This window comes from Corapipo altera, unplaced genomic scaffold, assembly GCF_003945725.1.
Source record: "Corapipo altera isolate COAL_440 unplaced genomic scaffold, ASM394572v1 271, whole genome shotgun sequence".
Classification (NCBI taxonomy): Eukaryota; Metazoa; Chordata; class Aves; order Passeriformes; family Pipridae; genus Corapipo; species Corapipo altera.
This window is the reverse complement of record NW_020884935.1, coordinates 4,317,525-4,338,303: the sequence shown is the minus strand read 5'-3', so window position 1 is coordinate 4,338,303 and position 20,779 is coordinate 4,317,525. Positions and strand designations below refer to the sequence as shown.

The 20,779-nt window shown below is 46.0% G+C and overlaps 2 protein-coding genes across 3 annotated transcripts in view; one reads left to right on the top strand and one right to left on the bottom strand.

Annotated features, from left to right (window-relative positions):
* CLUH (clustered mitochondria homolog) overlaps positions 1-5,184 on the top strand; it is a 32,615-nt gene extending 27,431 nt beyond the window's left edge. Inside the window, exons 23-26 of one of the 2 annotated variants that reach the window (XM_027660229.1) lie at positions 493-586; positions 1,373-1,507; positions 2,732-2,805; positions 3,367-5,184. In XM_027660229.1, the coding sequence (XP_027516030.1) occupies positions 493-586; positions 1,373-1,507; positions 2,732-2,805; positions 3,367-3,535 (472 nt within the window). In that variant the 3' untranslated portion in view covers positions 3,536-5,184. The remainder of the gene's footprint in view (positions 1-492; positions 587-1,372; positions 1,508-2,731; positions 2,806-3,366) is intronic. The other variant, XM_027660230.1, reaches the window with a different exon arrangement.
* A 1,915-nt stretch (positions 5,185-7,099) lies between these two features.
* The window catches only part of PAFAH1B1 (platelet activating factor acetylhydrolase 1b regulatory subunit 1), a 29,290-nt gene continuing 15,610 nt past the window's right edge, over positions 7,100-20,779 (bottom strand). Inside the window, exons 3-12 of the mRNA XM_027660228.1 lie at positions 20,378-20,588; positions 19,865-19,949; positions 18,560-18,634; positions 17,359-17,565; positions 15,942-16,110; positions 14,969-15,071; positions 14,031-14,259; positions 12,544-12,645; positions 11,769-11,925; positions 7,100-10,583 (exon numbers count right to left, since the gene is read on the bottom strand). Of these exons, the coding sequence (XP_027516029.1) occupies positions 10,510-10,583; positions 11,769-11,925; positions 12,544-12,645; positions 14,031-14,259; positions 14,969-15,071; positions 15,942-16,110; positions 17,359-17,565; positions 18,560-18,634; positions 19,865-19,949; positions 20,378-20,409 (1,233 nt within the window). The 5' untranslated portion in view covers positions 20,410-20,588 and the 3' untranslated portion in view covers positions 7,100-10,509. The remainder of the gene's footprint in view (positions 10,584-11,768; positions 11,926-12,543; positions 12,646-14,030; positions 14,260-14,968; positions 15,072-15,941; positions 16,111-17,358; positions 17,566-18,559; positions 18,635-19,864; positions 19,950-20,377; positions 20,589-20,779) is intronic.

Below are 20,779 nucleotides of genomic sequence, written 5' to 3'. Positions count from 1 at the left end.
CTGCCCCAGCTTTGCTGTGTGTTGCTGTGCTGGAAGGGTTTTAATTTTATCTGTGAATAATCAAGCAATGCAGACATCTACTTTCTAAGAAGCAGAAAGACCCCTTTGGAAGGGTGAGGGCTTAGGGCTGCAGCCTTCCTCTCCAGCTAACAAATCCAGCCCTGAGGTGTTCCCATGGATGTGCCTCTCCCTTCGGTTCACTGCTGTGGCCTTCAGCTTTCCTGGGTGCAGGAGGAAAGATCCCCAGTTCAGTCTTTACCTCTGTAGGTCACTCCAAAGCATTCCAAGGAAAATCCATCCCAAATGAGCATAAGCATATGAATCCCTAGCTGGGGTGGGGAGAAGTATCTTCCAGGGTGCTACATTCAGTCTCTTTTCACACTTGGGTTAAGACTTTTAGCCCAAACACAGTGATGTTACAGTCATGCTTGCTGCAGCACAGAAATGTTTCTCCTTCATGGAAGTGCCTTTCAACCCTTTTCCTTCCCTCAGCCACCACTTGGTTGCCCGAGTGTATGAGAGCAAGGCGGAATTCCGGTCGGCTCTGCAGCACGAGAAGGAAGGCTACACCATCTACAAGAACCAGGTGACGAGTGGCCACGCCGTGCACTTGAGTCCTGTCACTGCAGGGCCAGAATTGAGCAGTTCCACTGCAAACCAGTGCCCAGCTGGGCCTCAGGGAGGCCTTTCCCTGGCATTTGCTCAGAGTTGTTTGTAGGAATCCTTGTAGGGGGGGGCAGAACTGCTGCCCTGTGCAGTAACTGCCTGCTGCTATGCCAGGAGTCTTTGCCCAGCTTCTGCAATTGTGTCTGTGCTGTACCTGTCAGTGACAGACACTTCTGTCATGGCACAGCCTCACATTCTGGTGGCGCTTGGAAAGAACTGGCCTGTTCTTCCCATGTTTTGCACCACCGGCCTTTTAAAATACCAGCTCCAAACTGGTTTGGTGGTGGAGCTGTCTCATGGGCAGTGCCTGCTCCCACTCACAGCCCAGCTGCTGCTCAGTGAAACTGCTGCCCAGCCTAGGGCTGTCTGAGCATGTCTGTGGCTGCACGTGGTGACTCAGCACTGCTCAGCTGGCTGAAGGCACAGCCTGGTGTGGGGAATGCTGGAATACTGCTCCTGGAAGCACAGCTCTGTGCCGGGAATGCTGCTTACCCAGCAAATGTACTCCCACTTGATGGAAATGTGGAATGGTGCTAATAAGGCTCCCAGAACTGTTTGTTTGATTTTTGAATGTCAAGACAGGTGAAATCCTGTTCCGCTGAGTTCCTGTAGGGATGCTGAGCTGGCAGCGCCCAGGAATGTGCCCCGGGAAGGGTCCTGCTCTCATTTGTGATGTTGAACTCTTTTACCCCTCCTTTCCCGTCAGCTCGGTGAACACCATGAAAAGACCAAAGAGAGCTCCGAGTACTTGAAATACCTGACGCAGCAAGCGGTCGCTCTGCAGCGCACAATGAACGAGATCTACAAGAACGGCTCCAATGCCAACATCATGCCACTGAAGGTAACCTGGGAGCAGTGGGCAGTGGGCCGTGCCAGCAGGGGTTTGTGTTCAGCTGCTCCTGAGGGACACAGAGCGTCAGGAGGGTGCAGTGGCTGTGCCAGGTCAGATCCTTCCTGGGCAGGAGGTCCCCGCCAGGGCAGCAGCTCGGACACAGTGCGGTATCAGCGGTGTGGACGGAGCATCTGTCCCCTCTCAGAGCACGTTCCTGAGCTCTGGCTCTTTCTCCTGAGCTCTGGCTCTTTCTCCTGAGCTCTGGCTCTTTCTCCTGATAGGGTGGTCGGATGCAGGTGATGCCATCACAGGGTGCCCCGGGAAGTGGTGGGGATGCAGGGACAGCTCTGGGGCGAGAGCCTGGCACAGCTCCACACAACCCTGCCCCGCTGCTGACTCACAGCCTGGGGGCAGATTGCTCAATGCAGAAGAACTTCAGTTTCCTCATGCTAAGAAATGCTGTCATCCCTTACCGGGTGCTTTGTTCTCCTTCCAGGGATGTTGTGGCTGGGGAGGCTGGGCAGAGAGTGTGGGGGTGGAGGGGCTGTGGGGGCTGCCTTGCCTTACATGGAGCAGGAGTGACTGGCCCTCTTGGGTGAAATCCAGCTGCTCCTACCTGCCTGTGCAGCTGACAGAGCACCCCAGCCCTGGAATACGCGCTGACCTGTGCAATGGGCGCTCTCCCTGCCAGGCTGTACTCCAGCAGGTTGGGAAAGAAGGTTCCAGCTACAGAGCCTCCCTCCTGCCCAAAGGGCAGAGTGGGACAGTGCTCTGTGGGTAGGTTTTCTTCTCCCTGTGGAGAACTGATCAGACCTGAGGGGTTCATGGCAGTGAAGGGAGCACAAGGACCTCGAATTGAGTAAAGAGTCAAGTCCAGGGAATGGGGGCCAGCAAAGAGGCTCAAACCCATAAAAACAGCACTAATGGTTTTACCCTTGTTACAGTACCTGAAGGAGGGTAGAAAACCCAGCACACTTTGCAGTGGCACTGTATTTAACTGAAGTCATGCAGGGTTCAGCGGGAGGCTCCTGCAGGGACTGGTGGGGAGCTCTAGATCCTGCTATTCAGCTTACTCATGTAAAGAGGTAGATAATACAAATGATGCCACTTTGCAGCTATTCGGGTGTCATATGACCCTGAGGTTCTTCTCAGCTGTTGGTAAATGGTGTCTGGACTTGCTCAGAGTCCTTTCTGGATTCTGACTCCTAAAACTTCTTTTCTCTTGTGGTGTAGTTCACAGCTCCCAGTATGGCCAGTGTCCTGGAGCAGCTCAACATTATCAATGGAATTCTCTTCATTCCACTAAGGTACAGTGATTCTTCTGGGTTGTGCTGTTAGAAATCAAGTCTTTTTTTGTATTGTCTTTGTTCATGAGAGAGCAGAAACCAGCTTCACAGGATTTATTCTAGCCAAGATCACAATGCAGGCCCTGATTAGCATCATCAAAACACTATAAATAGCAGGACTCTTAGATTATTTTTGTTTAATTGTTATAAATTGTCTCACAGACTTCTAGTCAAAAATTTGATTGGGGTGGTGGTGGAAATAGATGACCTGAGCTGAGACTGTGTTGTTCTAAGGCTGTAAATAATCACTGATGGTAAAAATGCAGCAGCAGGAGGCTACCTGGCCATCACTGAGATGAACCCCCTGCTCTGCCCCAGCCCCACTGATGGGGTACATCCTGGTGCCTCTTGGATCAAACCCAACCACCCAACTGGGTCCTGGCCATGCTCAGGTGTGGCTGAGCTGTGGGGGAGGGCAGGTGCAAGGAGCATTTCCTCCTTGTTGAACATGACCTTGTCCCTGTGCTTCACCATTTCCAAGGCCAGTCTAATGTCTGCTCCCCTTCCTGCTTTCCCCTTCAGCCAAAAAGACTTGGAGAACCTTAAAGCCGAGGTGCAGCGACGCCAGCAGCTCCAGGAAAGCATGAAAAGTGGGGAACAGCTGGAAGCAGAGGATAAAGCTGTGGAGGAAAAGGAGGCTGAGCCGAGCATGCCTTCTGTTGCCATCCCCTTAACACAGAGCTCTGCTTAACATGTACCTCGCTTTAAAAAAAAAAAAAAGTTTAAACCACCCTTTTCTGAATCTGGCCTGGGGCTTCAGCTGCCCCTGGAGCAGCTCCTCCTTTTTGACAATGTTATTGCACTGGTACAATTAATACACAATGCAAAGAACTAATCTGAGCAATGTAATCTGTCTGCCCGAGCTTGTGTGTGCCACGCGAGGGAAGTGGCCGGAGGCAGCACAGACCCGTCCTGGCGCGCGCGGGGCCGTCCTGCCGTGTGTGTGTCCGTGTCGTGTGTGTGCAGCAGTTATTTCTACTTTGTACATATGGATTCCAAATGAACTGTCTGGAGGGATGTAACATTTCTCAGGTCATTTTTATGTTGACTAAGGACACTGCTTTGCTAAACCAGTACAGAACCAGCCCCATTCTTGCTCCGCGTTCTTGTAAAACGTGATTCCAAGCCAAAAGATTGATTCCCCACCCCCCCCACCAGTCACTATCCCAGTTTGTGCTAAGAACAGCCATATTTGTGTCACTCAGATGACTGAAGCTTGTGACGTGTGGAAGTGGGGAATGTACAGCATTTTCTACATCAGGATATAGCCATGGGATTCCTTTAACCATTTTTTTCTACATTTGGTTGGCAGTTTAGCAATTCAGTGGGATTTTGTAACATTCACATTCTAATTTTCAAGGTAAAGATACAGATAGATATATACATAGATATATATAGATATATATATATATGATATTCACCGTTCCACCTCTGCTCTGCTTGCCGCTGAGTACCTTGGGATACTGTATTCAAAGAGTGAGGGCTTGATGTTTAAAAAAGCGCACAAAATTCCATTGCAGTGGAAACCCCAGTGCCTCGGAGAGGTGGGAATGCAGCAAATGAGGGCTGAGCTAAGGGGAGTGAGGAGGGAATCGTGGCTCTATTACGGGGTGGGGGGAGAGGGGAGGAAAAGTCAGAAATAAGAGACTTGGTCTCATTTGCAACAGCAGCTGGGGCAGAGATGAGGGCCCTGAACCTGACGAATAACCACCAGAAAGTACCAGGCTTTAGGCAGGGGATTTAAATACAACCTGAAGTTCCCCCAGCACTGAAACCTCTGGCAAACACCTCCTTCTCTGGAGTTTTTTGCACGCTGGTTTTGGGACTGGCACCAGGAGCTTCCATTGCTGGCAATGGATGGTACTGAATGGCAAGGTGCCACTAAGGAAACCCTCCTCTCCCCTCCCCTCACACATATCCCGTGGGGTTGTCACTGTCCCCAAGCAAGAAGACTGTGGCTGCTGCAGGCCCTGGGTGCCGACAGAGTTGAATGTCCTGTTTTCCAAGCAGCTGAGGCTGCAGAACAAGGGCGGGCCCGGCGCTGCCGGTGCCCAGCCTGTCCCTCCCTGGCGTTGTCTGTCATGGATCGTGCCCCGTGCTAACCCGCGCTGCTGCTTTTACTGACCTTGGGAGCCAAGTGCTGTCCCTGTGCTCTGTACCCTCGGTTTCCTGTCCGACCTTACAGGTATTTGTAACTCGGGGCGGGGGGGAAGAAGGGAGCAGCCTCTGAGGTGTTGGAGGCAACAGTCTTCACTGCAAATGAACTTGCTCCTATTAGAAAAATTCTGAATTTCCTGGAAAGCAATCAATAAATTACTACAGTGCATCTTTCCTACAAGATTTTTCTTTTACTAGTGTCTTTCAGTCCATTAAAAGCTTTTTAAACTATAGTAGGTACTTTATTGTTTCTTTACAATTTGGTGCAAGGTACTGGTACCAGCACTGGAGCCACCGCTCCTGTTTCCTTTGAGCAGAAGCTGGGGGAGAGAACAGGTCCAGGTGAGCTGGAGGCTTTAAAACCTGTCACAGCCCCAGCACCCCCAGCCCCGAGGGGCAGGACCCACCCTCTGCTGTCAGAATCTATCTATGTTCATGGAGAGAAGTCACTTCTCCCTCCTGCTCCAGGGGAGAAGGGGGAGCAGGGACACGGGGGCTCTGGGGATGTTGTGGCCATACAAAATGAAGCCAGAGGACACAAGGCCTGGCTACTGAGGCTCCAGGGCCAAGAGCTCCAAGAGCGGTGCAGGCTGGTAAATAACTGCATTTACCAACATCTGTCTGTACCTCTCTTTACCTCTTTTGGGGTCTGGGTGTTCTCATTACTCTGTTCACAAGTTCTTAAACAAATGTAAAATCTGGCTCAAATGAGCCCTGGGCCACAGCTGGACCAGAGGTGGGCAGATGTTCAGCCCTAGAACAACTCACCTGCTAAGCTCGCTCCTAGTTCATACAGGTATGTGTAGCCCACCTCACTCAGGTCCAGCCCAGGCCTTCACTGGTCACAATCTGGGGAGAAGCCTGTGCACCCAACCACATCACACCCACCAATGCTCCAAACCTCTACATGTGTCATTTCATATTCAACCCTGTCAGCTGAAGAATGTTTTAATGCCCATCAGAGTTCTATCAGGACTGGAAACAGCAGGTGAAAACAACCTCACGCCCACAGAGCTGCTGTCACACTGCATGAGCAACAACTCCCTGAGCTAAGGGGGGAGATTCTTCAACTGCCCAGATTCCTCTTGGTAACTCACACCTGAACCTCCCTTGGGCTCCCTGTGCTTGCAGACACACAAGGCCTTCCTTCTACCCCTCTTCCAAAATCCACCTGTGCCCCCTGTCACCCCAGCAGGGATGGCTCATGCACACGCTGGCTCTGGCAGAGCCCCAGTTCAGTTGTTTTTCCCAAATGCAAGTGGCTCTCCTCCAACTGTCCATCCTGGGCCTGTTCCCACTGACAAGTACCACCATACAAGCTGCTTCCACAGACCTCAGCTGGTGGGAGTGCCCTTTCGTTTTCTCCCCACATCAAGCCCAAGGCACATCTGTGCTCTTCCATCAATGAAGATGTGCCCATTCCAGTTCAGGTCACTGACCCATCTCTAAGCAATTAAGGCCAAACCACAGAGAAAAAAATCAAACCAAAGCACACACCAGCTGCAAGACCCCAATAGCAGAACAAATGTTTCCAGAACTATGGTGCCTTGGCTTTCCAGGTACCCACCTCCCCCGTGCCGGACCTGTGCTGCCTCAGGAAAGCCGAGTGCTCACTCCGAGGATTCAGGGCAGTGCACGACCACCAGCCTCAACAGCTCCAACAGCGAGTGCAGAGCAGTCAGAGGCAGCTCTTGTTGGGTCTGCAGTAAACAGAGGGTCAAGGTAAGGGAGAAACCCAACCAAACCCAACCCAACCACGGAAGGGCAGTGCTGGGACAGCCCCAAGGGGGGGTCCCTCGTGGCACAGGCAAGCCATGGTCCCACAAGGCTCTCCTGACCACCTGTGAGACCAGCTTAGCCCACACAGAGCACTTCCCATGGCACCTCACTGTACCACATCAAACAACAAAACCTCTCACCACTCCAACTGCCACCAACCACCTCAAAACGGCTTCCCTTCTCCTCAGGTGAGCTACTCAAGTTAAATTAAAATTAGAGCAAAGGCAAAGCAGGTGTGGAGCAAAATCTGAGGGTGAAACACCAATAGCTTTTCTCAAAATAGTTTTAATTCTTGCATCCAAGGAAACAAAACCACATCTAGTTTTATATGCATTTAATAGTTTACCAATTGGTACAATAAGATTTTTTTAATATGCAGAAAACATGAATAAATTTTGTTTTACACAGTCTGAGAGCAACAAATCTTACTGTAAAACACAGAGCAGTATTATATACATTCCTTTACCAATTTTAATTGTGTCAATAGCTTCAGTTAACTCCTACAGCTAGGAACTGTTCTCTCCAATTGCAACCTCTAACAGTGCTTGAACAAACATCTGACGTTTGCCTTCTCCATGTTGGAATCAACTCTACATTGTGAGGATTTTGCTAACTTCTCTTCAGAATGAACTTGGGGAAGCCTGAGGGACAGGCAGGACAGGAAAGCAGCTACTTACATGACACAGTGGAAAGATAAAAAGGCCAATTAAATCCAGTTGTGACTTGCAAATCCAACGCGATCTCCCCGCTCCCCCCCGGCCATCCCACCCCTCTATGCACGTGCTCTTGCTACAGGACTCTCGGTATTGATTTAATACACGGACATTATGTACAGCTGGACACAACAGCTCACTCCAAGGGCGCTTTTCCTTCACTCAACTCAGCATTTGCAATATTCAAATCATTAAAGGATTACCAAGCCACCACTGTCTACAAAAACAAAGTATATTTCCTTTTAAACAGCTCTCAGGTGAGTCAGGAGCTTGTTAAGTGATTTCTCAGGCAGTTCACATGGACAGGAGGAGGCAGAGGGCAGGCAGGGGCCCCATGCCCACAGCCCCCACTCCCTACCAACTGGGGGTTGTTTTCCTTTCCTCAGTGCCCCGGGCACACATTGGTCACACCACACACAAAAACAGGACGGGTTTGTTTCACCTTCTAAAGTGCAAGATGCTATAAACCATCAACTTCCAGATTCTGTCTAAACCACAATAAATGTTGCACTTTTCAGCCCATGTGGCACGGCCCAGGCTGGGTTAAGCTCAGGGGTCTGCAGCGGCTCCCTGGTAACACAGGCCAGAGGTGGGTCCTGGGAAGTGTTGCTCATTTTAGTCAGAAGTGCCAGACAAGCAGTGAACCTCTCGAGCCCTCCAATACATTTAGTTCATAATTGACCCAGTAAGCTCATTGTTGTAGTTCTGATCACAGCAAAGGCACAGCATGAGCCGACAGAAGCAGTGGGGACAGTTGAAGAGCGGCTCCCAGAGCGAGCTGGGAACCCTCACCCCATGCTGTGGCTCTCCCTTCCAATCAGGGCTTCAGCTCTGGTCCAGTGGGGACCATCCCTGAGATCATTCCCTGCAGCCCCAGGAGAAGGCTCACTCTGCACAGCAGCAGTGACTCTGGGGCTGGTTGTCCTGGTAAGTGCTTGCTTGCTACAGGGAAAAAATGCAGTAGACAACTTCCACATCACAGGTACCTTTAATTTCTCATTCAGGTTTGAGTTATGTACATGAGGGTGGTTTACTTTAGACTTAAATAAAGTTTCTAGGTCCTACCAGGAATTAAACAGATGTTATTAATTTACAGTTGCAGATGCATGGAGGGATTTAAGATGCACTACTTGTGTATCTGGAATTCTCTAATAGGACAAAAAGCAGCAAATGTTTCCAGTCCAAGCAGCTAACAAACAAAACAGACTTTATTCGTGCATGCTTAACTGCAGCAACACACACCAAGAATGACAGAAACCACTGGATTTAAGAGATTAGCCTGATCTTAAACTGGCTTTGAAAACCCCCACATCAGAACCCTGGTTCCTCCACCCCTTCCCAGAGGATCCCACACCCCCATCCAGCTCCTCCCACAGAACAACAGGTCCTTCTGGGGCAACTGTGGAAGTTCTTCCCCCACCAGTGCAGTGTGTTTGCCCTCCAGCCCACCTTAAACTAGTCAGGGACTCTCAGCTTTAAAAGGGACAGGTTAAAAGCCACGGACTAAACCAAAGGAATAAAATAAAGCACAAATTCACCTGTTAAAACATCAGCCTGGTTCTTCATTGTGTTGTCAATTTTAAAGTGGATTTTTAAAAAGACCTGGTTAGTTTGATAAGTATTGTAATTCTTTGTTATCTACAATGGAATCTGTCACAAAAATGCTGATTAAAATATTAATTTATAATATTTTCATTCACTTCAGATCAAAATATGTAACTTTAGGGATATGTAAATCAAAAATTGTGTACACCAAACAACATAAATACTAATAACCGAGCTGGGCTGGTTTTGCTGATAGGATTTGGGTTTGGTTTTAGTGTTTAGCATCATTCCCACAGATGGGAGTGGGCTTTGTTCAGGTGTTTTTCTTCTAGAGGCCTGTATGGATCTGACCTGCCATTGTTAGCTGATTCTCAAGGTATTTAGTGCTTCCTTTAAAGCATTTAAATGTGGCAGCCCAAGGTGTTTCTCCATATGCAAACCCCAGGATGTTTTTATTGGAGCCACATTGCCAAGGTGAGGATCACCTCATTGTCAAAGGGTTTTCAAGGAGGCATTAAGGAAACTTTTGTATACCCCAACTTCCTGCCAGTGAATGAGGGAAGAGTCCTTTGATCCTGCTGTGTAATAGGAATTGCACATCTCTAACAAACATGGAAAGCAAACAGCAAGTTGGACCATGGCAGTCATTTGGGAGAGGAAGCTCTACTGGAAACTGGATCACTAAACTCTAGTGGGATGGACAACTCCTCCTGGAAGTTTGTCTAGCATAAAAAAAACCAAACAAAAAAACCATTTAAACTTAGTTTAACAGCACAGCTTAACCAATGACCAAATAAAAAATAAATACATTTATCACATCAGCTGCTAAGATTTGTTGTCTTATTTCAGGTTTACAGTCAGTTCTATAAATATACCAACCCTTGCGTGATAGGAGGCCAAAACAAGTGTTTTCTGTTGATTTGGCAAATGTTTCATGACAAATATTCCAGAGTTTAATTTATTTCCATTAATTACATATAAGGTTCAGAAGATTCTGAATTGCAGCCTTATTATCTAGTATTCTTAGAGAAGATTTATTAAGCACACTTAAGTGATGTTACATAGATACACATTTCTGAAAGAGCCCTACAAAACTTTTCCCAAATGAGGTCACCAATTCAGGCACCAACAGACAGCAGAAAGAAAAACAGGTAAATTATCCAACATAATGACACTGTCAACTATTCAGTTAAGTGCCCTATTCCAATCATCCCACTTCTGCCTTCTCAGGTCTGATGTGACCAATGCCAGCCCATGTTCTTAAACCTATGGTACTTCTAGACAACGTATGTAAATTTACAGTATACAATTTGGATTCACCATGCATGAATACTTTGTGTGTAACATTTAATAAGCTCAATCTACATCCAGAATAATTTACATGAAAGGACAATATTTATTTAAACAGAGCTCAATGGGTAACCATGGTATCTGAGTGCATCCAGAGGAAAAGGGGTCACTGTGAACTCCATCAGCGGCACTCCCACACTTTTACTGTTTGATCTACACTCCCAGTCACCACGTACGGGGCTGTCTTGTGGAAATCTGCCAGGAGACAAAAGCTCACATTACCAACGAACCCAAAACTTCAGCACTTCCCACTCTTACTGAATGGTGCTGATTTTTCAAAATAATTCCACCAAGCTAAAGGCTAAACTCCAAAGCTCATTGTGGCCATACTTCTGCAGGCAAATTCCCTCATGCTGTAGTTTTGTAAAGCGTGAAAATCTACTTTCAGTTCAGCTATAAAGGAGCTTTCATGCAAAAGAAATCAAGATAAAGTTACAAAATATCTCATACTGATAAAACCCTTCAATCCTACCCGGAGACAGCACTTCAGGTATTTAATAAGAGGTGTTCCAAGAATCAGGAAACTTGAGTTTTTCTTTCTGCTGCAGACAGTACAGTCTGTGAGCCAGGAGATCCCCAAGTATTTTGTATATAGAAATCAACGTGGGGCTGGTTCAGAGTCAGGACAGGGAAATTTAAGCAAGAGGAATCAGCCTCACTGTAGGAAGGCTCAGCTGTAAGTGAGGCAGCCTGTTCCAGATTTAACCAGGCCCTGCTAAGGGTCTGATGTTCTTCAACTCACACTGTTCCTCACCCCGTTCTCATCAGCTGTCCTCAGCCATTTCAGGGGGAAGTCAAGTCCCGCATTTAATTTAGACTTGCCAGTTTGGTCAGGGAACCTCAGCAGCCAGCTCCAGGCTCCCTGCTGACCAAACTCACCCAGCTCTGCTGAAGGAGCTACAGACTGCCAGGGGAACACAGGAAGAAAAGCAGAGAAGATTTCAGAGCAAAGGCAGCTTTGCTGAACAAGAGAGGGGTTGGTTTGTTCTGGCTTCACCAGGACAAGGGGAACTAATGTCTACCAAGATCTGATAACACCAACCAGGAATGCCCAGGAATTCAAAGTAATTTTTTTTCTGTTTTGTGCACACACCCCCTATTTTCCTTTTGCTGGGCAAGCACTGGCAGTAGAGCACTCTCCAGACCCCTGCACACTCTGGTGACAGGTTCCAGAACTCCCTGGCAGTTAACATCCTTACCCATGTGCAACACTGGCAGCAGAAGTGGAAAAATCCAGCACAGTCCAACTCCTCTCTGTCCTTATTTGATTAACACATACAGAGCACAAGGCACCACTAGAGCTCAGAGGTGAATGCCAGCCTGGTGCTCAGCTGCAGCTCTGGCTCTGCCCTGGCAGTGAGCACGGGGAGCAATACGTACCCAAAGAGGTAACAAAGTGTTCGTGCGCATTCAGAGTTTTCATGCATCGCTTGTTCTTGAAGTCCCAGACACGGAGAGTCTTGTCATCAGCACAGCTCAAAATAAACTTTCCCCCAGAATGGAACAGGACACCACGTACCCAGTTATCATGGCCCACCTTGTGCACAAGGAGAGATCAGTGAGCAGGTGCAGGCTGAGAGCTGAGCATCCCCCAGCTCACACCACAGCACACCAAGGGACCCCGCCCGGCCCCGCAAGGACAGCACTGAGCTCCTGAAGCCCGTTACTGCTCAGAGCTTATCTCCATTTTCTATTATTACACCTCTATCAGCTCTCTCAACAATGTGTGTTCCTGTCCTTGAAGGCAAACAGCAGTCCTCATGTGATCTGCACCAATTCTGCTCCCCACTCCCAGCACCACCACCCAGAATCCTGGCTGCAAACAGCAGGCTATGGCCTGCGGGAAGTCCCACACATGGGAACAACATAACATTTTACAGAAGACAAAATTCAGACCATTATCAGCATTTCTGCAGACAAACCAACACCACAGAACCTACACCTCAGTACTGCATTCACACTGTGGGTTTGGAGATACTCAGTATTTCTTAGCAACATCTGAACTATAGAAGCCATTAAAACTGTATTTCCAGCATTTGCCTTATTTCCATAACTCTGGCTTCTCTTCAAAACATAACATGCAAGATAGCACATTTCATTAAAACTGGTTTTACGTACGCTGCTATTACTGCCCCAAAAACACCAATGGACTTACAAGTGTCATAAGGCACATGCCAGTGCTAATGTCCCACATCTTAATGGTCTTGTCTCTGGATCCAGACAGCAGAAAAGGCCCAGGCTTGCCACTCTTCTTAGTCTACAGAAAATTATGGTTTAAGTTATGGCATACATGGGATGGATGGGGGGACGTGGAGGAAGCAAGAAGATCCCTTCCCAGTGGTATTGCTTAGTACCAAAATCAGACTGTACAACAGCTTATAGTGAATAAACCCACACTGCCAAAGCTGGGTCACAGGCACTGGTACTAATGCTAGGAGATTTACACAAAAATAGGAATTATACAATCTGTTAAAAGAAATGGTTGTACATCCTGCTGATGCCACAAGCCAAGCAACACTTTGAATACACACTTGCCCACTGCAAGACATCCTCTGTTAACAGTAGGCACAGCTTAAGTCCCACATCTCGGGACAAGCAAGGACACAGCTCACGCACAGCTCTGTATTCACATTCCTCATAAAACATCCTGCAACGAGGCAGGATGAAGAACTTCTGAGAACGTCCTACTGCGAAGTCACTTCTGTGTGTGCCCACGGCCGGCGTGTCCCAGGGCCGAGCTCTCGGGGCCACACCTGCCCCAGGTGTGCAGGTGCTGTGCCCGCTCCCACCAGCAGGTGGCAGGGGAGGCTCCGCCACAGAGCCCTCCCGGCAACAGAAGGGACACGCGGGATTTTGTTCGAATTACTTATAATTAAAAGATTATAAGGATCTTTTAAGGATTCAAGTAAAATTTGACTGAAATAACCTGTAAAACCTCATCACTAGACAAGTCCCTGTGTTCGGGGTAGCTACTTCTCCCTTGGGGTGCCCATGCCCTTTGGAGGTGCAGGGTGGGACCGCAATGCCAGGGGACCCGACTAGAAATGGGAATTAATGTCTAGTTCATTTCTTCTATACTTGGGCATCCTTAGGAGGAAAGTTTTTCTGGCCTTTAGCAAGCCTTTCTTAAGGCTCACCAGAAGAGGTATCTGTGGTCACACAAATGGGGATTCATTAGTTATGGAATGCTTTCTCCCATCAATAACTGTGCAGCAGGACACAGCAGTCAGAGTTTGATTCCAGCACAGTGCACCCAAGGCAGCTTCATTCTGCATTTCTGACTCCTTCCTCCTGCCAGCTTCCAATTGCTAAACATCCTTATAATCCTCACATTCTGCCAGAGCAGCTGCCGTCCACATTTTTTTGCTGCAATATAGTGTTCCCATTCTCACCCTTCCCAGAACAGAACATCTCTCTAAAGTTCACTTTCACTAGCACAAAGGTAGGTCCTACTGATAAACACAAAAGCCGGATCCTGTCAAGCCAAGAAGGGGATTAACTGCACACCAAGATGCTCAGCCAAAAGTATCCATACACCTGCTGTACCTGCCAGCCCTTTGAGCCCAAAGCTCAGTCAGCCCTACACAGAGCGGGGACAAACATCTCCCCGTGTGTGCTCATGGAACAGCCTGGGAACGTTACCTCTGATCCCGTAGCTTCTGATATGGTGGAGTAGGAGCTCTCAGGAGCCCAGGAAATGCATTCTACCACATGCTCGTGCTCTCGGAGCTCAGCTTTGCATTCCTTCGTCGCCACCACCCACACGCGCACGGTCTGGTCGTTGGAGCAGCTGGCAATCAAGGTGCCGTCCTGGTTGGGCCGCACCATGCGCACCCACTCCCTGTGCCCCGTGAAGGTCTTCACGCAGTAACTGAGCGAGAGAAACCCCACAGCACGACTCAGCCACCAGCCAATAACCCGTTACACATGCCTCACATGTTTGAGGACACTTGACCTACTCTTAGTAGTTAAGATAAAATATTTTAGTACACATGTGTCTGTTCTGGTTGGTGATGGACAAGGCCATGAACAGTTCACAGAGAGAAAACTGACATGAGAAAGAAGTGATAGCTAAGAGACAACAAATCCTTGTTAAGGCAGAAAGCAGGAAGCTCAGGGAAAAATAAAGTTGACACAACTACTTGCATTAAATAGGTATTTTAAGAACAAGCAGAGATTTACGGGTCACTCAGATATTAAAGAAACAACTGATGAATGAAACAAGAAGACAACAAAAAAATAATCAGGATACACCTTGATGTGTGTCCAGAAAGGTAAGAGATGCTCCCTCTAAACTCGTGGTTAACCAGAGAATTTGTTTTCCTAACTGGTCCTGAGTTCTATACTCATAGCTCCCAGAAAGACAAACCTAGTTAGTTTTAATGAGTCAGTACTAACACCTAAACACCTGTGCCCAACGACTGAGGCAGAATCCTTCAGTGAATTATCTAAAGGGCACATCATTATTCCTTAATTCAAATAATATCTGCTGACACTCAGATTCCTGTGGCCCATTCCTGCACAAAGTGCTTTCTGCTCACTTTGTTCCAGTGTTGTTGTCTGCCCAAAAGTGCACTTACCCTGTCTGGACTTCCCACATTTTGATAGTTTTATCCCTCGAGGCAGAAACTATATGATCTCCATTGGGCATGATGGCTACTGAAGAAACATTATGGTCATGACCTAAAAACAAAATAAAACCTTTATTAAGTGACACTGGTAGAGTTTTCACAGAGCACACAGGACTTGTCATTTCTTTATCTTGGGAAAGTAGCTACAGCAGCAGTGCATGTTTTATGGAATAACCTTTACATCTAAACTTGGGGTTTTATGAACTAACCATATTTTTAGAATCCACACAGTCCAAACACTGAGCACCCTTTAACGTTGCTTTCTGTTTACTTGGGTACATCAATGCGTGGGTGTTTATTTTTGTTAAGTCTCAAACATTCTCTATTCCTACTCACCACTCCTCCAAGATGATACTAAAAGCACGAAAAACGCTTTTACATAAGAGTATAAGATAAACATTTGCTGTCAATATTAGAATCTTAGAGGTGTGGTTGTTGCACTTTCCCATTTTTCCTATGGCTTTTGAACCCAGTGCAAAGGGCAGTTTCCCGTGTGATCAGACACAGGCAGCAGCCACAACTCCTGTGGCACAGATGGCTCCCCTCCTGCAGCCCTGCAGCAGGGACACAGAGGGCTGAAGGAGGCAATCTTTCACTGATTTGAAGGCAGTTTCATTGTCTAGTTAAGCATTTAATCTTTAGTGCTAAAATCCCTCTAACTGCCATTTCATTTCAGAACCATTATGGGATGCTTCCCACAGCATCATGCATAGCAGACCTGAGATGCTATTTCATTCCACAGGTCTTACATGTATCCCTAATTTACACAGCACTCAAAGCATCAAAATATCCCCCCTCTTTCTTTTGGACAATACTCTGGTTTACAACCCCTTTCCACATCAGCAGTTTTCCTGGATTAAAAAAAATAAAAAATAAAAAATCTCACTTTACAGACTGCTAAATCAATCCCTTTATACCTTACCATGCATAGTTCTGATGCACTCAAAGCCCTGAAAATCCCATAGCTTAATGGTCATATCAGCAGAACAGGAGGCCAAGAGTTTGCCAGTGTGGTCAAAGGAAATATCTTGCACAGAGTCTGTGTGCCCCTTCAGGGTTCGCTCAAAGTCTCCTGTCTCGTAATCCCACACCTGACAAGGGAACAGAGGATCTGTTAGCAGCAGCCCATTACTCTTTGTATTCTCCAGCCTCACATTTGCACTCTGCAGGCCAGTCTGACACCTTGTTCAATAATTAATTGAGCAAGACACAAAGACAGACAGCCCTAAAAAGGCTTAACAGCATAGAAAAATAAGCATTCTTTTTATGTGATTTTGTTACTTATAAATTAAATGAATTCATGCATTTTGAAAACTGCTTTTCAGTTAACCTTAAAGCACTATAAACCCAGCAGGAGAACAAGTTCCATTGTATATGGAAGTCTTAACAACCAGTACCCTTAAAAATTAAGAAGATCAATTTCAAAAATATTGGACAGAACAATCCACTTTGTTTTTCTTCACTGTTTTTCTCCATCTCTTTCTGTACCAGCTCCATAACTCCAGCAATACAGCCCACTTTCAGTCGTGGGGAAAGGATCCTCTCTAACATCCCCCTCACCATTGCCAAGCTTTACTGTGGCTCCAGCATTCACTGGCTTTCTTCAGAACGGAACAGCAAATACTCTGCATACCACAGAGCAATACTCAGAATGCTTTGGGTTAGGAGTGATAATCCAAACCCCTCTGAAGAGCTTGATACACACACATTCAGACATTCACATTGCTGAGAAATTAAACAAATATTTGCAGTTAATAACTGCAGGAGAGCATGAAGTCCCGTTCTCACCTCCTAATTAAGTCAGTTGCCTATCATCTAACCACAAGCAAAGCCTTCAAAACAAAACGAGCTCTTCCAGATTTTATTGTCTCTCAAGCACAAAATTGAGACATTTCATTTTAAATTATATCCTAAACAAACAAAAAACAAACCACTAAAAAACACCCAACAAAGTGGGTATTTCACTCATAACAGAGTGAAAAGAAAGCTGATTAGGCTCCTCCACAACATTCATCACACACGGAGCTGTGGCTGTTTCAGGTGGCCCTGTTTGTTTGCTGCAGAAACAGGAACAGGTTAAAGGTCTCTAAATCCACATTAGCTTCATTTTTCCTTCAAGCCAAAGGATAGTAATATACTCTTGAAGACATTAATTGGACCAGCATACAACTAAAACTTGTAGATTATAGAGGGCACCATACTTGAAAGAACTGTCCCTACTAAAGCAGAACCAGGAACAAACAACCTTCCACCAGTCCAACACGTCCAGCCTGACACACTGATGTCACCTATTACACAGCTCTAACTTGCTTAGCTCATTCTCCAGAATACACACATACCTTTATTGTGGCATCCTCTGAAGCAGAGACCATAACACTGAAAACTGGATGGAAAATGACTCGAGTGACAGGACTCCTGTGCCCACTCAATGCATACTTCTCTGGAGGACGAGGAATCCACTCCTTAGGGTCTCGTTTCTGACCAAGAGGTCCACCTGATGTAAATTCTTCCTTAGCTTCATTCAGCTTCGATTCTAATTCCATTACCTAAGTGCATGAATTTTAAAGAGACTGTTCATTTCTGGGTTTATACAATTCACATTCTTGCATTAATCCAAATCACAACTGACTCCTAAACTCACAGTAAAGCAAAGACTGCATGGACCCAACATGACTACCAACATTCAGCAGCACTGGTGTTTTTAAAAATCAAACCTAAATTAATCCTTTATAGTTTATTCTTTAATAATTTATAGCTCATTCTTTAATAATTTAATCATTAATCATTTATTCTTCTCAAATTCCCAAATATTTTCACAGGAAAAAAAAGTTCTACAAAATCCCCTATACAAATACGTTTGAATTACTACAGTGCCAAACTACCAAAGGAGGTTGTGCTAACAGAAAGGAATGCTCCTGCTGCAGGAGCTGTGACCCCCATGGTGCTGGCATGGCCATTAACCAACAACAGAGGCACTGGAGGGCTGATAGACCCTCGCTGTATTACCCACACAGGAGACAGGTCTGCATTGTTAACACACTGATTTTAGGGGGTTTTTGCTTTTAATACCCTCTCAAGCCAATGAAGCACGACTAAAAAGAGCTTTGTAGTGTCCACTTGCAGCAGAATCCCCCACTCTAATGCACTGGAGCTAATGGCTCCTTCCCTCTGGGGCCATGGCCAAAGACAAGGGGCAGCACTGATCCCTCTGTGCTAACCCTGCACACAGCTACTCCAGCTCCCCACTCACCAGCTGCCTCCAGGCACCTCTTGCCTTTTCAGCTTCAGGACTGCACATGCAATCCATAAACTGAAGCCCAGTACTTTTTACAAAGACACTGAGAGGATGGCTCTGCCAGCACTGAGATAGACAAAACATTTCCTACAACATGGATTTAGCTATTTTGCCTACTCAAGCCCTAAACATTCATCTTCAAGGCATCATTGTCTTACCACTGCATTTGTCTGACAAGGAAAATATGGAACATTCTGTTCAGAGCTAACTTTCTATACAAATAAATCCATCAGATCTCCACGTACCTTCTTTTGTAATCTTATAACAGATGTCCATTTTTTTTCCAGAAGTCCAGCATACTTCTTATCTAACTCTTCATTCTGAGGAGACACATTTAAATAAAGAAAGAGGAAGAAAAGCAATACATAAAAACAAACATCAAAGGTACAGAAGAGTAACTAAATGCTGCACTTTCTTTCCATGTACAAAATGACAATCTCATACTAGAATCCTAAATTAGATGCAGAATAACACAGGCATGGGGAAATAGCAATGCCACAGTTTATTCCATGAAAGATAAAAGCTCTGAGGACTGGCTACCTTGGTCAGAGGCCAGATGTCAACCTACTACTTTAGGAGTGCTTGTAAAAGCTGGAGTTATCTGCATGAATAATCTATAAAAAAAATTAAATCCCTCTTTGCAGAGCTAGACTTGAATCCTTCCAAATCACTCAAATAATTTCAGCCTTTAACTTTTCTTTTTCATTTTAGTACAGCCCCCTCCAATTCAGATTTTCTTGCAAAAAAAGCCATGTGAAACTTTTAGCAACAGCATTTCCTCTTTCCCCCAGGACCATCTAGTCTATTTAGATTGCCTTCCTAACCTTTGGGAAGAGGAAACTTAATTAGGTTGATAGATAAGGCAGATAGGGGAGTGGTATTAGGATTTTCAATTATAAGTATGGTATTTCAATTTGTCATTTCTACTTATTTATTAGACACTGGAAACAGACTAGAGAAATTAAGTCAAACTTCAACCACGTATTTTGGGAAAAGAGCAATGCAAGATTTGTAATAGAGAAAAGGCATGGATTTTTCCAGTCAGCACACAGAAGTTTACTGCTCAATCTAGCTGTAGCCAGATGCAATGCACATCCTATGCTAACAGAAAGCAGGTTAAAAATGATACCAACAACCACCTGTGACAAAGGCAAGTCAACAGAATGAAGCTGTGAGAAATGAGTGCTCTGAGTCACTGGTATCCACACACTCTGACCAGAGCCTCATCAGTCACACAGTCACAGGCTGCTCTGGCTTGGAAGTGACCTTAAGGCTCATTTTGTTCTGCCCCACTGCCATGGGCAGGGACACCTTCACCAGGCCAGGCTGCTCCAAGCCCCGTCCAATCTGGCCTTGTTGGATGATCAACTCCTATGAACTGTTTTTGGCCTGCCCTCCTACTGCAGTTACCCAAAGGGTACACAACAGACTCGGGCAATGACTTCACTCCTCATGCAATTCCAACCTCAAAAGATTTGCTTGAAACAGATGCCATAAAACTGACAAACTTTGAAATTAAAATACAGATGAAGAATCTCGTTTGAACTCACCACATCTAACTCAGCCTCCTTTTTAAAAACCGAATACGCCTCCTCGTAGCCATTGGAACGGAGGTAATCTGCTATCGCTCGATTGCTACAAAACAACATTTCAAATGCAATTTCAGGAGTCAAAGAAAGATTGTCATCACAATGTAGCACATTCTGGTCAGATCCTTGTCTATGTTCTGAAGTGAAGTAGCAAAAAACTGTCATAATTTACTCAAGAAAAAAGTAGAATTCACAGATCAGTTTGCAGCATATATTGCAGTGTGCTTGTCGTAAATTGAGGAATTCATTTTTTACGCCATTGATAACTTTGAAAATATATTTTCATCATTTCCCAATTCTATTATCAAATACCAGCAGTTCTATCAAAAATAAAGACTAGAGAGATCTAAACCACAATACACAGTACATGATGAGCATGTGAACAAAACAACTCTAAAATGTGTTGGGAAACAAATGTTAATAAGTGAAATTTAATAGAAATGCAACACAAACTTAAGACCCATGATCCCTTACAGTTCATCTCGTTGCCTTTGTGACAGCACCATCGTGGCTGAGATGTCAGGTTAACGTGATCGAGCAGCGGCTTCTCCTCAAGAGCTAAAGTCTTAGGAACCCGGGATCCACAATTCAGTCTGCCACAAAGTGGCTTAAATCACACGTATTTTTCCAGACGTGAAATCCAATAGGAAATCCAGAGGCATTCAACACAGAAGATTCAATCCATCTACAAGGAGGAGAAAGAGAGAGCATTCATTTCCTTGACACAAGCATTCAGCAGGCAGCTCTCTCGGATTTACCCGAGCAGTGGCTTTAAAGACTGGGTCTCTAACCCAGCATGGGGCCCTTGCAGGGACAGTGTTGCACAATTATAACAGACAAGTGACTTCACCCACTCCAGTACCACCGCCCAAGGAA